Source organism: Macaca thibetana, chromosome 5 (genome assembly GCF_024542745.1).
Source record: "Macaca thibetana thibetana isolate TM-01 chromosome 5, ASM2454274v1, whole genome shotgun sequence".
Lineage (NCBI taxonomy): Eukaryota > Metazoa > Chordata > Mammalia > Primates > Cercopithecidae > Macaca > Macaca thibetana.
This window is the reverse complement of record NC_065582.1, coordinates 78,813,637-78,830,374: the sequence shown is the minus strand read 5'-3', so window position 1 is coordinate 78,830,374 and position 16,738 is coordinate 78,813,637. Positions and strand designations below refer to the sequence as shown.

At 47.4% G+C, this 16,738-nt stretch overlaps 1 protein-coding gene across 1 annotated transcript in view; it reads right to left on the bottom strand.

The window, feature by feature from the left end:
• ELOVL6 (ELOVL fatty acid elongase 6) overlaps positions 1-8,666 on the bottom strand; it is a 151,259-nt gene extending 142,593 nt beyond the window's left edge. The window contains exons 1-2 of the mRNA XM_050791042.1: positions 8,328-8,666; positions 8,054-8,174 (exon numbers count right to left, since the gene is read on the bottom strand). Of these exons, the coding sequence (XP_050646999.1) occupies positions 8,054-8,142 (89 nt within the window). The 5' untranslated portion in view covers positions 8,143-8,174; positions 8,328-8,666. The remainder of the gene's footprint in view (positions 1-8,053; positions 8,175-8,327) is intronic.
• Positions 8,667-16,738: the final 8,072 nt, after the last annotated feature.

Here is a 16,738-nt window from a genome sequence, read left to right as displayed (position 1 = left end):
CTATTTTTTTTTTTAACTTTTTGTGTTTTTTTTTTGAGACACAGTTTCACTCTGTTGCCCAGGCTGCAGTGCAGTGGCATAATCTCAGCTCACTGCAACCTCTGCCTCCAGGTTATGCCATTCTTGTGTCTCAGCATCCAGAGTAGCTGGGACTATAGGCGCGCACCACCATGCCCGGCTAATTTTTGTATTTTTTGTAGAGACAGGGTTTCGCTGTGTTGACCAGGCTAGTCTCTAACTCCTGACCTCAAGTGATCTGCCTGCCTCGGCCTCCCAAAGTGCTGGGATTATAGGTGTGAGCCACTATGCCCGACCCATACAATACTTTTTTAAAAAGGACTCATGTATCTCTAAAATAAATTATTGGAGGGTAAATATAATTAGAGATGCTGGGTTTTGTTAAAGTTCTCGGAAACCTGAATAACTATGCCAACATTTGTACCCGCCTGAATACACATACAATCAGAATCTGGATAAAGGAATGAAGTTATGAGTTTTAACATTACAATAAAGCCAAATTATAGTTTCACTCAGATTACCTAGTATTATCAACAGAAATGACATATGTGGTACAGGTAATTTTCCCTAAACTCTCCCAAAAAAGACAAATGAAAAGTAAATGGGAGTGGGTGGATGTGAGCTACATAAAGAGTAAAGGGAGGGCTGAGGCAAATTTTGTGGAATGATGTCTGGTTCCTGTTAATAAAGGACAGTTTGGCTCACCTGTGTCCATATGTGAAAAATTAAGTTAATCATTAAGACAATATTGGGTTAACTCATTTCAGAAAATAAAATACTTGGACCTGAAATATTTCAGATTGCTTAAGCAAAGATAAATTCCTGAATTGCCAGAATGGTGCCACACTCTTTTTTTTTTTTTTTTTTTTTTTTGAGACGGAGTCTCGCTCTGTCCCCCAGGCTGGAGTGCAGTGGCGCGATCTCGGCTCACTGCAAGCTCCGCCTCCCGGGTTCACGCCATTCTCCTGCCTCAGCCTCCCGAGTAGCTGGGACTACAGGCGCCCACAACCGCGCCCGGCTAATTTTTTTTTTTGTATTTTTAGTAGAGACGGGGTTTCACCGTGGTCTCGATCTCCTGACCTTGTGATCCGCCCGCCTCGGCCTCCCAAAGTGCTGGGATTACAGGCGTGAGCCACCGCGCCCGGCCCACACTCATTTTACTTTGTTGTCTAAAGACTGATTAGATGGGGGGCTGGGCGCCTGTAATCCCAGCTACTCAGGAGGCTGATGCTTGAACCCGGGAAGCAGAGGTGGCAGTGAGCCAAGACCAGGCTCAAAAAAAAAAAAAAGAAAACTGATTAAATGGTTATTATATATCCCCCTAAGTATTTCAAAGCCTCCATCCCCCTCATAACTCTTCCACTATCTAAGTTGAGAGATTCTTCTGGTCAGGAACGGTGGTTCACACCTGTAATCTCAGCACTTTGGGAGGCCGAGGTAGGTGGATCACCTGAGATCAGGAGTTCGAGACCAGCCTGACTAACATGGTGAAAACCCGTTTCTACTAAATACAAAAACAAATTGGCCAGGCGTAGGGGCGCATGCCTGTAAACCCAGCTACTAAAGAGGTTGAGGTAGGAGAATCACTTGAACCTGGGAGGCAGAGGTTGCAGTAAGCTGAGATGGAACAATTACACTCCAGCCTGGGCAACAAGGGCGAAACTCCATCTCAAAAAAAAAAAAAAAAAAAAAAAAAGAAAAAGAAAGATTCTGCTTTCAAGGAAGTATATAAGGCAACTCTTAGATATGGAATAAGTTGACTTTGAAGTTTCCAGCCATTTTTCTTACAAATGCATGCAGAAGGTTACAAGGAAGATTTCACAAAGCAATTTAAAGCAATCCTCACTAAAGGAAAAACAACAGTCAAATACTATGTCTGCATTTGAAAAGTTTCATTAAGGTCCAATGTTATACACTTTGACACATTTAGAATCATCCTCAAACAAAAAGGCAACAGGCAATCCTCTGAAGATCACAAAATTTTACTTCTAATGTGAAAAAGACTTCACGTAAAAATTTTAACCACTAATTATAACTAGTACAAATGCACAGATGGATAATGTAATCATAAAATATTTTGCATTAAGCTGGCTTTCATCCTTTGGAATCCTAAACAAGAATTGCATGAATATTTATAATTTATTAAAAGATACATGGAAGTTCAGATCAAAGCTCCAGTACAACTTTATTTTCTAGGACCCCACAGAGATCACGTTTTTTCTCTATATATTTTCTCATTCTTCTCACTCTTAACCTAGTACATATGCCTACATCCCAGTGCTTTCTAAAAATTATTGAATGTCATGTTATGATCCTCACACAATTTTTAATCCTAAATCAATATGAACTGTGATACCTCAAAATAAACAGCAAGTGACATGGGTACAATATAGACACATTACATTCCTACAGAGCTGACCAAATTTGTTGCTACAATGTTAATGATGAAATGAAACTCTGGCCTACTCTGTTCCATGGTCACAGATGCACTGTCTTCCAGCCATTTTTCTTACAAATGCATGTAGAAGGTTGCAAGGAAGACTTCAGGAAGCAATTCAAAGCAATCCTGACTAAAGGAAAACCAGCCAAATACTATGTCTGCATTTGAACAGTTTCATTAACATGATGTTGCTATATTTTTTATGCTGCTATATTTGAGTTAAATGCTAACACGGGTTTTTAGTGCTTTTTATGTTCTTTAATCGTGAAATTGTACATCGTGGTAATATCCAAATTTCACCTACAAAAAAGATACAGATGTACAATTCCTTTTAAAATGTTTCATGGCCAGTTGTGATGGCTCATGCCTGTAATCTCAGTGCTTTCGGAGGCCGTGGTGGGCAGATCACTTGAGGTCAGGAGGTTGAGACCAGCCTGACCAACATGGTGAATTCCCATCTCTACTAAAAATACAAAAATTAGCTTGGTGTCGTGGCAGGCAACTGTAATCCCAGCTGCTTGGGAGGCTGAGACATGAGAATCACTTGAACCCGGAGGCAGAGGTTGCAGTGAACCGAGACTGCACCACAGCACTCCAGCCTGGGCAACGGAGTGAGACCCTGTCTCAAAAATAATAAAATAAAATAAAATAAAATAGAAGTTTCACTCCATTTTTTTCCTTTGGTAAAAATAAATTTGTGAATAAAACGGTTTCCTCAGCTGAACAGCATTTAATTCTTAAAATTCCTACACTATCTGATAGACTCTATAATACAGAATACAAAATGTTAAAACAAGTAAACCCTTTTACACCACCAAGGGAGTGAGTAGGGAGAAAAGTCAGAAAAATATACAAGGCTTTGAAAGGCTGGATGTGTGGAGAATGCCAGGAGAGGGGGAGGGTTTCGTGAGGTTCTAGGCAAGCCCTTTGAAGACGTCACCTCACATACATAATGTTACAGCAGTCAGCACAGGCCTCCTGCTTTCCTATTGGTGAGCACCGTGTCAGCCGACATCAGAAGATAATCATCATTGGCTAGACAATTACAACTGGAGCAACTAGCATCCACTGCTGTTAGCACAAACCTGGCAGGCTGCTGAAACAGAAGGCAGAAAGAGCCCAGCTTCCCTTCTCACTCAATGAATTTTATGTCGCCTTACCAATCACCAGGTGATTTTGCTCCCTGGCTAGCAGCACTTCTAACTTAAGTCAGCTCTTAGTGAGAAAAACAGGTAAAGGCCAGACATCTCATAAAAGAGCAAAATGTCTCTATTTAAATGTTGTAAAATCGCAAGGACTTTTCAGTGTAAAATTAGAATTCAAAACTCCTATTTGGACCTATGAGCAGGCATTTTCCTGTACCTCAGGTAATAAACTCTGATTGACCAGGTAATATAACCAGACAGGATATTTTTCACTGGACATGTAGTTTCAAGATGAGGCCCAGAATGATTCTACAAGGGAATATACTTATTACTTTGCATTTCAATTGCTATTCTAACCTATTATATATGAAACTATTTGCTAGCAAAGTAAAAAAGTCTGCAGTATTTACTTTCATGGCTAGGCCAATGAGTATGAGGTTAATCATTCATTAAAGCAGCAATAAACTTGAAAACTAGCCTCAGTTGAACCCTTTAGTGTTTACACAAATGCTACTCTGAAAGTGGGCCCCCATTCCATTAATATGTGCTATGGTTAGTAAGTATGGATTATAGGGTATGTTTCCATTAATTTGTGCTATGATTAGTAAGTATGGATTATAGGGTATGTTTAACAAAGTATTCTTATTTTAGGTCCTCTTAAATGATGCTAGTTAGCAAAGACAGCATACTGGCAAAACACTACTCCTGGCCCTTCTCACAATTCTTCAAAAGCCAATGTAGCTCACTTTTGAGGGAGATGTTTTAATTCTCTAAATTAACAAATTCTGCTTGATACTAAGAAGAGATTTGTAAGGACAACCACAGATTCTCAAAAGACAAAGTAGAAGCTTCACTATATCATGTTTTTCCTCCAGAAACTATTTCAAACCATTTTAAGTTAATGAATCTGAAAAAGGTAAGATTTTGTGGTTTCCTCAAGTTCCTCTCTCCTCAAGAAGGTCTAAGCCTTGGTTATAAAGTTCCCTTCTCCTGTTAAAAAGGGAATGAAAAGAAAATCTGGTTCGACACTTTTTGTCCTGCATTAGCTGGATTTTATTAAAAATAAAAACTAAAACTATAAATGAGTTTCAATTTGAACCTCCCGGGTTCAAGCAATTCTCCTGCCTCAACCTCCCGAGTAGCTGGGATTACAGGCACCAGCCACCTCGCCCGCTTAATTTTTTTTTTTTGGAGATGGAGTTTCGCCCTGTAGCCCAGGCTGGAGGGCAGTGGCGCGATCTCAGCTCACTGTAAACTCCACCTCCCAGATTCACGCCATTTTCCTGCCTCAGCCTCCAGAGTAGCTGGGACTACAAGCCCCTGTCACCATGCCCGGCTAATTTTTTTGTATTTTTTAGTAGAGACGCGATTTCACCATGTTAGCCAGAATGGCTAACCTCGTGATCCGTCCGCCTCGGCCTCCCAAAGTGCTGGGAGTACAGGCGTGAGCCACCATGGCCTGGCTAATTTTTTGTATTTTTAGTAGAGATGGGGTTTCACCATATTGGCCTGGCTGGTCTCGAACCCCTGTCATTAGGTGATCCACCCACCTCAGCCTCCCAAAGGGCTGGGATTACAGGCACAAGCCACCACGCCAGGCTAATAAAATTAATTTTTAAAAAGTGTTTAAAGACTTTTTGGCTGTACAGTTTTTGGGGAGGGAGGAGAATTATAAAATTGGGCACCCTGGGATATTAGGAGAAATGCACAAAATCTGGGATTAAAAAAACATGAAAGTAAGACAATTAGGGTCAGGAAGAGTTGCAAGTAAGAGGTAACAGCCAGCAGGGTTATCTGACTGCAATAAGCAATCTAAGAACATAAAATCAACAGAGAGCAGAAGCCAGGAAGGGAAAAATCCCAAGATGTGACTCTGCCACGGTATGCAAGTTCAAGCGTGTTAACCTTCGGGTATTAAAGACTAGTGCTGGCAATAAAATGGGCACCAATCACCATTTCAACTCACTGGACATTTTCTCAAGAATGTGCCTTATGCAAAGCACTCTGCTAGGTGCTTTGCAGGTGCTTTGCAGAATCAAGCGGGGGGGAGGGTAAGACAAGAACCGTACCCTGAATAGCTGATGGTCTGTAAGTTAATATCCATGTATATAAATAAAAGTCGGTAAAGGATATTGCCAGAAAAAAGGTACAGATAAAGAACTAGGAGGAAACAGTGGTCAGAGCCTAATAGGAGCAGATACGTTGGCACATTTTTTGTCATTTTCGGTCCCACGAGGGCTAAGACCTGTCTGGCTCAATACTGACTGAATGGAAAGAAGAGGCGGGAAATGGTACCAGGAGCAGGCCTAGGAAGCGGCCTCAGAGAAAAAGCAACAAGTAAATAAGAGGCAGTATCGACTGCGGTGGGGCTAGGAATGGCGGGCGTACATTGAATGGGGTCAGCCGGCAAAGCGAGGGAAAGCGGACTCCGGAAGAACAGGTTACAAGAGGACGCAGCAAGTCAGAGATTCGGCACAGAAGCAAATGCAGAGCACACAGGCTAATGCCGGAGGACTGGGGGTCCGAACAGGGCGGCTAGAGGATATGACAAACAGCTGCGCAAAAGACCCGGGCCCGGGGCTAGCCAGCAGCGCGGTTCCGGCGCCGGCCGGCTCGGGCCACCGCCCCCTCCCCGCCTCCAGCGCCACCCCCTAAGCGGGAGGAGGAAGTGCATCCAGAGAAGGACCCCGGGCGGTGGGGCTCGAGGGGCCTCGGTTGCCCCGAAACGCTGAGGCCTATCTGCAGGCTGGAACCGCGGTGTACAATCTCCTTCCGGACCCACCCCTGCACCCCCTGGCCTCAGCGGCCCAGGAGGGCACCAACCCCGTGCCCATGTGGCTGCCGCACTTCCAGTCCTTCCGAGCGGCCCGCGTCTCCGCCTCTCAGGCTCCGGCTCGGGCCAGACGCGGCCCTTGGGCCCCTGGCGCACCGCGGCCACCAGCCACGCCGCAGCTCACCCCAAGCAGGCCTGCCCCGCCGGTGCGCGCGGCCCAGGGGGCGGGCTCCGCCCGGCAGCCGCCGCAAATGGCCATTGGGGCCCGGACCAGCCCTCGGGAAGCTGGGAGCGGGCGCGCTTCGGCTGGGCGGGAGGGGAAGGGAGCGGCGGCCGGGCCTCCCAACACTGGCGGGCGACTCCAGGGGGCTGGAGGGCAGGAAGTTGAAACCCCCTTTTCGCAGCTGCGGCCCCGTGGAACCGGCTCCTACGGCATCAACCCGACCCGGCCCCGGGCGCGCCGGCGTTTCTAGTTTCCCATTGAAGAGGGCGGGCTGGAGGGCGCGGGGCACGCGCGCTCGCGCACGCGGCGGGCGGAATCCCCCGGCACCCGGGAGACCGTGCGGCCCGACCCTCCCCAGTCAAGCGATCCCCCGGGCTGCCGGCCCCTTGCCTAGCTCCGGGGTGCGTTGGGCTTGCACTTTTCAGATCGCCAGACCCGAAGTTAAGGGGAGGAGGGGAATACCTCTGCCACAACCCTGTCTACAAGAAGCTAGATGAGCACACCCTCCTCCGTTAAATATTGCAAGGTGACACTGGATCGCCTCCCACACAGGGATTTTTCAAAAGGTCTGGCGAAGGGACTACAGTAAACAAGAAAGGTGTTTTCCCTGATTATTAGTTTTCTAGGGAAGAGCCCCTAAGGACTCTGCAGACCGATGGGGCTTTTAATCTGTGTGCCTGAACTCCAATCAGCAGCTACGCACAGAATTAGAAATGAGTGTGTCCAAAAGGCGTTTCCGTAAAACAGAAACTTAATAATGGCGTGGCTCCACTCGCTCGGGTTCATTCATTTATTACTGTTTTCATTGTCCCCTCCTCCCCTCCCTCCCACCCGGTCTCTCTATGAAACCGGAAAGGGATCCGCGTGGGGAAAGGGGTACTAGAAAGGGAGCATCCGGCTGAAGAGCAGCAGACAGAGGAGAACAGTGAAGTAGGAGCGCTGCAAGGAGAAAGGAAGGACACAAGGGATGGGGAGACAGCGAGGACCAGGGCCAAGGGCGGCGGGTGGGAGAGGGTTAAAGGGAACAGGAGACAAGGTCCTCCCTCCACTGCCTTTCACACTCCCGTTGCGGGAGGCCAAGCGAGAAAACCCAAATCTAGATGAAAACCGGGGGGGTTGGGGGAGGTAGCACAGGTAGGCGATCTGGACTGTGGCATCTCTCCCGCCTTCCCTGTCGCGCAGACATCACTCTATGCACACATATATGTTCTGTGTTATATAATCTATATAAAAGATGCCTGTGTGGCCGCGGTTCACACAGGGGCACCCACAGACCGCGCGCTTCGTGCACCCCCAGCGTCTCCTGCACCCGGGAGACCGGAGAACTCAGCGATCGGCTGGCTGCCCGCGATTCATCGCTCCATTCACGCCCAGGCAGGGAATACCGACATTAAGGCACTCCGGGAAGACGCGCAGGGCTCCCGGGAACAGTATCAGGCGAAAGCATCACGTACCAGTTTTCCTGCATCCATTGGATGGCTTCATTCTCGTTGAACTGCTTTTCGAATTCATATTCTTGTAAAGTCAACACTGACATGTTCATTGGGGCTGATCTTCGGAGTCGCTACGTGTTCTCTATACAAAATAAAATAATCTGTAAAGCGCTTGATTTCGAGTGCTCTCCTATCTGCTTCCCCCACCCACCCCCCTAGGTCTTCCCCACGCCGCTCGGTCTCCAGCGGTCGTCTCTCTCCCAGCCTCTCAGCTACATCCAGGGCTGAGCATTGCCTGCGCCTCCGCTCCCAGCTCCTCTCTCTGGGGCTCTCCTCCTCCCGGCGTCCGCATCCACCGTAGGAGGAAATGAATGCCTTGCGGTCTTAGTGCCCGCACGTTTGTCCATCACCCTTTTTACTCGTCTACAGGGAAATCTCCTCCCCCTCGTGCGATCGGAAAAATTAACCCTTGGCGAGGGAGTGTTCGAAAGAGCGCGACCTCTCTCCGCCCTGGGGGACAGTTTTGTTTATGGCGAAGGTGGTTGGAGGAGTGGGGGAAGGGCTCAGAGAGAGAGAGGAAGTGGCCTGGAGGTCATCCAGATCCCCCAAGCCCAACCTCGTGGACCGCCTTGCTTTGAATGAAGTTTCAGCGTGCAGGGCGCAGCCCCGCGGCGCGTGGACCCGAGAGCTTGGCGAGTAAACGATTGGGAAATAGTAAAACCTGCCAGCTCTCTTGCAAGAGAACTCCGGGCAAATTTGCATTGAGATCACCAGTGAAGGGAATGCGCTTCCCACCTCCTCGCCCTACCGCTGGGACCACCCCCACCCCTACCCCCACCCGGGAGCTCTGGCTTTGATTCACGCTAACCCAGGCCCTGCGGACGGCAGAGCTCCTTAATCTCGTGCAGACAGGGGATGCTGAGTGCGAGAATAGTGGGTAGGCGAGAGAGGCTAGTAGCCGGAAGTGGAAGAAAGGGCTGGGAGACGGGTTAGGTGGACGGTTTAGGTACCGAGAAGGGGGGGATTAATGAACAGAGGCAGAGTGGGGAAGGAAACTGACAGGAGAACTGGACCGACTGGCCAAATGCAAAAACTTTGTTTGCATGCACGAGAAATTTGGCTTTACTTGCTGTACTTGTAGGTAGAACAGAATATGTGAGGAGAGGGCTGAATGTACTGTTGACCCCTACTGAGCCCTCAGCCTCCAAAGGGAAAAACTATTTTCTACTCCATCCATCCCTCCACTCATTTCTCCCAAAAGTTTGGAAAAACGAAATCTGAGACATGGAGGTATCTAATGATGTAATTGTAAACTTTACAAAATAATAAGGAAACCTGCTTTTAAAAAGTAGGTGGGTATTAGGACCAGAAAGAAAATTTCCTTTCTGAGAACATCCCCCCACCTCCCCAGTAGTCCAAAAAGAGTACTTTCATTCAATTTAGATGCCTCTAACCCACGAAAAGTGGGAACTGGGAGAAAAATTTTTAAAGAAGGAGGAAGAGACCAGCTGCAGTGGTGGCTGGTAATCCCAGCACTTTGGGAGGCCGAGGCAAGCGGATCACCTGGGGTCAGGAGTTCGAAACCAGTCTGGCCAATAGGGTGAAACTCCATCTCTACTAAAAATATAAAAATTAGGCGGCCGTGGTGGCGGGCACCTGTAATCCCAGCTACTCGGGAGGCTTAGGCAGGAGAATTGCTTGAACCTGGGAGGCGGAAGTTGCAGTGAGCCAAAATTGTGCCACTGCACTCCAGCCTGGGTGACAGAGGGAAACTCTGTCTCAAAAAAAAAAAAAAGAAAAAGAAAAGAAAAGAAAGAAAGAAAAAGAAAAAGAGGAAGGACTAATGAGAAAGTAAAGAAAGAATTTTTAAAATCCAGGACAATATATAGATTAAAGGACTAGCCTAGTTGATTAGCAAATTAATGTATACATTGACACTACCAAAGATTCTGTGTAGGGACTGTCCTCATCTCCCCCATTAAGGGTTGTCTTTCTTTTTTCTTTTCTTTTTTTTTTGAGAAGGAAGAGTCTCGCCCTGTTGCCCAGACTGGAGTGCAGTGGTGCACTCTCGGCTCACTGCAACCTCCACCTCCCGGGTTCAAACGATTCTCCTATCTGTCTCCCAGTAGTTGGGATTACAGGCAAGCACCACCATGCCCGACTAATTTTTGTATTTTTAGTAGAGATGGGGTTTCACCATGTTGGCCAGGCTGGCTGTGATCCACCTGTCTCAGACTCCCAAAGTGCTGGGATTACAGGCGTGAGCCACCATGCCTGGCCAAGGGTTTTCTTTCTAGAGACCTCTACAGTACAAGTCTACATCACTTTGAAGTAAGGCCCAGGCCAAAACTCTTGGCAAGATTGGGCTGGAAGATAGGTGTCGCCAGATGAGAGAGAATGATTTTGGCACAGTGCCTGAGCCTGTGAATAATCAATAAATATTTGTAAAGTGAATGATTGATCAAATAAATGAAATATGGTAGGAAGTGAGAAAAGAATCAAGACAGAAAATCCGCTTTGGGTGGCTGAGGCGAGATGATTGCTGGAGACCAGCCTGGGCAACACAGTGAGACCCAATCTCTACAAAAAATAAAAAATTTACCAGGTGTGGTGGCACATGCCTGTAATCCCAGTTACTCTGGAGGCTGAGGTGGGAGTATGGCTTGAGCCTGGGAGGTCAAGGCTGCAGTGAGCCATGATCACACCACTGCAGTCCAGCTTGGGTGACAGAGCAAGACCTTATCTCAAAAACAAGCACTGTCTGTGAATTTGAAAACTGGTGACTCTATATGGAAAGCAATTTGGCAGCCTATATGATAATTTTATTTATTTATTTTTTAGAGATGGGGCCTTGTTATGTTGTCCAGCCTGGACTGGAATGCCCATCTCAGCCTCCCTGGATGCCTAGCTAGGACTATATGCACCCAGCATATATCACAATTTTAAATCCACACTATTAATTCACCAGAATTTTGTTTTTATTTTTTGTTTGTTTGTTTGTTTGTTCGTTTGTTTTGAGATGGAGTCTCCCTCTGTCACCCAGACTGGATGGAGTGGCACGATCTTGGCTCACTACAACCTTAGCCTCTTGGGATCAAGCGATTCTCCTGCCTCAGCCTTCCAAGTAGCTGGGATTACAGGAATGCGCCACCATGCCTGGCTAATTTTTGTATTTTTAGTACAGGCGGGGTTTCACCATGTTGGCCAGGACGATCTTGAATCCCTGGCGTCAGGTGATCTGCCCACCTCAGTCTCCCAAATTGCTAGGATTACAGGCGTGAGCCATTGCACCTGGCCTACCAGATATATTTTTAGTACATATTCTTCTGAGCTCTTGGGACTAACAAATGAGACAAACAGGGCTCTTGCTCACTTGGAGCTCACCTTCCAGAAGGGAAGACAAAATAATTTCTTAGAGAATGAAATGCTAGCATTACAATTTAACAGCATGACCTGAAGGCCTGGGAGTGCTCATTTAAACCGTGAAGCCCTCAGGGAGAAGGACTTTGAGTTGAGACCCCACTGGCAAAGAGCCAACCACCTCTTGCAGAAGTGTTACAAAGAAGAATGAGCAAGTACAAAGGCTCCTAGGTAAAGAATATATTTGCAAGATTGAGGACAAAAGGCTGGTGTGGCTTCAGGCCATCACTAAGGAGTAATTGAAAGAAACAGGTTGAAGAGACAGGCAGGGGTCAGACCTTGGCCAAAGGTAAATCAAGATAAGGTGTGTAGATTTTATTCTCAACTGCAGTGGAGTGGAGGAGGATAAAAGAATGTTGAACCGAATAATAGCATGATAATTCCTAGTAGATCCACTGCTATGGAATATATTCACCAAAACACTCCAGATATATGTCTAAGATAATCAGCATTGGGCTGGCATGGTGGCTCACGCCTGTAATCCCAGCACTTTGGGAGGGCGAGGTGGGCTGTTTGCTGGAGCCCAGGAGTTCAAGCCCAGCCTGGCCAAGATGGCAAAAACCTGTGTCTACAAACAAACAAAAAAAACATTAGCTGAGCATGGTGGCAAATGTGTTTAGTCCCAGCTACTCAGCAGGCTGAAGTGGGAGGATCACCTGAGCCTGAGGAGGTCAAGGCTGGAGTGAGTTGTATTGCACCACTGCACTCCAGCCTGGATGACAGAGTGAATCTCAAAAAATGACAACAACAACAAAGAAAACCCCCACAAATATATTCAGCACTGTTTATAATAAAACACTGAAAATAATAGTTTAAGGGATAATTGGAAGGACAGCTGAGAAAGGAATGAGGCCAGTAGACCCAAGTTAAGTCAAGTTGATTCATTGTCAGTCCTGCCAGGCTGCCTCTCAACAAAAACAGAGGAGGCAACCCCACTTAGGGCGTCGATCTAGGTCAGGGTTAAGGAAGAAGAAAAGGCCGGAGGGTGGGGGATTCTTTGTGCCAGGTGTCTGACTGCTTCCTGGAGATTCTTTTGTCTTGCCAGTTCTTTTTGTTTTGTTTTTGTTTTGAGACGGAGTCTCGCTCTGTCGCCCAGGCTGGAGTGCAGTGGCGATCTCGGCTCACTGCAAGCTCCGCCTCCCGGGTTCTCGCCATTCTCCTGCCTCAGCCTCCCGAGTAGCTGGGACTACAGGCACCCGCCACCATGCCCGGCTAATTTTTTGTATTTTTAGTAGAGTCGGGGTTTCACTGTGTTAGCCAGGATGGTCTCGATCTCCTGACCTCGTGATCCGCCCGTCTTGGCCTCCCAAAGTGCTGGGATTACAGGCGTGAGCCACCGTGCCCGGCCTTTTGCCAGTTCTGTTGTGTAAGGTAGACTTCGTGACGGCATCCTGGAACAGCTGGCCTCTGGTCAGACAGTTACAGGAGGGTTTGGGGTAGGGGGGTTTACTTTTGGCCTTTGGGGCATAGGTCTATGGGAGGGGGAAACAGTCCAGTTGGGTGGACCCTAACATCCCAGCCTTTTAATAGCTGATGGAGAAGGGGGGTTGATTTCATCAGACTGCTTCAAACTGAGAGGGGGCGGTGGCTAGTGGAAAGGCTGATATTTTTCCCATGACTTGGGTCTGAGAAGGACTAGAGATTTTGAGAATTTGTGTGGGATTTGTTACTGTTACTCTTTGGATACCTGTCAGGGGAGTGTTAGGGTATAGTTGCATAAGCTAGAGGAGAGGGTGCGTAGGAGGACTCCTGAGGAAAATTCACGTTTTATGCATAGGGATGCTTGTTGGCTGAGTACCGAGTGTGAGGTAAGTGCTCCTAAGATAACCTTGTGTTCTGAAGTATGTGTGGTAAGATTGAGTTTGTAACTTTTGAGTGAATTTGCTCCTCTGAAACTTTGGTAGTGGGGGTGGAGGGTTATACTGGTGAGAACCCAGTCTTTCAGGGGAACTAGGAAGGCATCCTTTGATATGGTTTCTGAGGGGTGTACCCAGAACAAGCACACCTTGGCCAGGGAAGGGTTAGTTTGACTGAGTATCGTATGTGCCTGTTGAATGGTGAGCTGAAGGTGGAGCGGTAGTGAGGAGGAGGGAAGAAGGAGTAAATAGACAGAGAGTTAAGTGTAAAGGTAAAGAATTTGGCTTCTTCTGGAGTGAACTCCTGTAAATCCCCTTGAAATATAAGATCGGTGATCCAATTAAGGAATGCTTTGAGGGTGGGCTGTTCTGGGTAGGGCTACGAAATGTTTTCTGTGATGCAGTGAAGGAAGAGGGTGAAACGGCAGGATGGGCAAAAACAGAACATTTAGGAGGGGCAAACTATTTGTTGGTAGCTGTTACACCTTCTCTAAGGAGGCAAAAGGTTATAGATATTGAGAATTTTTTGTTTGAAATCCCACCCAGGAGGCGAGACAGTATATATTCCTATGGTAAAGAGTAGAGTAAGTAGGGTGATTCCTGTAAGGGCAGCATAATAGATGATTTCCATTAATAAGGGTTTAGATACTTACTGGTAAGGGGCGATAACTTATCTGTTATGGTTCATGGGGGAAGAGTGGGGTCTTCTGGGATGGGCATTAGGTGGAGTCGAGTTGGTCTGAGAAGAGAGCTGGAGTATTTGCAGGGAGCAACTGGTCAGTCAGTGGTGGGTCAGCTGCAGGGGCCCTTTTTAACCTGGAAAGATGGTACCAAGAGTTGTGTCCTGAAAGTTTGGCTGTGGTGGGAGTAGTGAGAAGGACTTGCAAAGGGTCTTCCCACTTCGGTTTGAGACTCGTTAGAGTAAGGGTTTTTAGAAAGACATACTCACCTGGAAGGAGTGTCTGGTCGGTGGGGCCTTGGTGGGATTTTGGGAGGGCCTGGTCAGCTTGTTCGCAGAGGAGATGATGGATGAGGGAGAGTGTTGGGAGGTACTCTCCTAATTGACAGTTAGGAGGGAGTCTGTTTTGTAAGAGGAAAGGGCGTCCATACATTAGCTCAAATGGACTGAGGAAGAAGGGGGCCTTTGGACTGGCTTTAATATGAGCCAGTGCTATGGGTACAAGGGAGGTCCAAGGTTTTTTTGACCTGAAGCGTGAGTTTGGTTAGCTGCGTTTTGAGAATTCCATTTGCCCTTTCAACTGACCCTTTCTGAATGACTGGAGCCAGTATGGGACATGGTGGTACTACTGAATGCCAAGGGATTGAGAGACTTGTTAGGTAACTTGGGAGACGAAGTTAGGCCCATTATCTGATTGTATGGAGCGAGGGAGACCAAATCTAGGGATGATTTCTGTTATAAGAATTTGAGAGACTTCTGCAGCTTTTTCTGAAGGGGTAGGAAATGCTTCTACCCAACCTGAAAAAGTGTCTATGAGGGTAAGAAGATATTTAGTTTTTTTTTTTGATGGGAGGCATGTGTGTGAAGTCTACTTGCCAGTACTCCCCTGGGAGTGGGAGTGTTCCTCTGAGGTGATGTGTAGGGATGAGAAGAGGGTGGAGGGCCCCTTGGGAGGAAGTAATGGAGCATATATGACAGTTTGAGGTTATGTCCTTTAGTGAGGTGATTAGATAGGGGGAGGAGAAACAAGGGCAAAGGAGTAGGTACAGGGGGCGTGCACTAATACGGAAGGATTGGTGAAGAGATGTTAGAATTTTCTTGGGTTGCTCTTGGGGAAGAGTGAGCTTTTGATTTTTCATTATGCATTCCCCTTGAAGGGAGGCTCCTTGCTGTAGTAGTGAAGGCTTTTCAGTGGGAGAGTGTTTGGGTTGGACTGCTGGGGTGATGAGGAGGATGGGGGCAGGGTTAAAAGAAAGGGAGGCCTGTTTTGCTCTCATTGGCCTTTTTATTTCCTCTTGAGATTTCATCTGATCCTGTTTGATATCCTCAACAGTGTATGACTGCTGCTTCGGCTGGGAGGCGTGTGGCCTGAAGGAGTTGGTAAATAAGGAGGCCATTAGTAACGGGGGTTCCTTTGGCGGTAAGGAATCCTCTCTCTTGCCAGATGGCAGCATGGGAATGAAGAATGTGATCGGCGTACTTGGAGTCTGTGTATATGTTGACCCGTTTGTCTTTGGAGAGGGTTAGGGCTCTGGTGAGAGCTATGAGTTCTGCCTTCTGGGAGGAGGTTCCTGGGGGTAGGGGTTTAGCCTCAATTATATGGTTTAAGGTAACTACTGCAACCCAGAAATTTTGGGAGAGCCGGGGGCTCTGGAATAGGAGCCATCTATGAAGAGTTAGTCATCTGGGTTAGTGAGAGGTTTGGAGGAGATGTTAGGGAAGTGTGGCTGCAGGTGATCCAGAATGTCAGTGCAAGAATGAGTAGAAGGGGGAGAGGATATGGGGAGTAGGGATGCTGAGTTGAGGGGGGCACTTTTGGCGAGGCTGAATTTGGGATTTTTGATAAAGAGGGCATGGAGTGACTGAATTCGGGAAGGAGAGAGGGAGCTTAATGCCCGGGAGGAGAGGAGATCCTATAAGTTATGAGGGCTGTAGATGGTGGTGCTTTGGCCAAATGTTAGTTTTTTGCTTTCCAGAGCTAAAACAGCCACTGCTGCTAATGCTGCAAGACAGGTTGGTCACCCTTTGACAGTGTTGTCTAATTGTTCAGAGAGGTATGCCACAGGGGCAAAGGGAGGAGGATTTCCCTTTTGTTGCCCTAAGACCCTGAGAGCTATTCCCTGGTTTTCGGCAGTACAGAGAACAAAGGGTTGGGAGATGTCGGGTAAGGACACGGCAGGTGCAGTGACGAGAGCGGTTTGGAGTTTACGGAAACTGGGAAATACGTTGTGTGTGGGGCTTAGGGGTTAATTGAAGGCACTTTTGGCTGCTTCATAGAGGGGCCAAGCCAAGAGGGCAAAGTTGGGAATCCATATTTTAAAGAAACCTGCCGGTCCTAAAAAAGAGAGAATTTCATTTTTTGAGGAAGGTGGAGGCAAGCTGTTTATTAAGGTTGCTCGTGCTGGTGTCATGGCTCGGGCCCTAGGGGAGAGTTGGACTCCTAAGTATATTAATGTTGGGGTGGATAATTGGGCTTTGGAAGGGGAGGCCCTCTATCCTTTGCTAGCAAGAAAGTTTAGAAGGGTGATGGTGTGAGTTTGAGAGTCCTCTAGGGAGGGGCTGCAAAGAAGGAGGTCGTCAACGTATTGGAGGAGGCAGCTGGAGGAAAGTTTAAGGAGCTGAGGTCTTGGGCTAGAGCTTGTCCAAAGAAGTGAGGGCTGTCTCTGAAGCCTTGAAGGAGGACAGTCCATGTGAGTTGTTGTGACTGAAGAGTGTCAGGGTCAGTCCAGGTGAAGGCGAAGAGGTCTTGGG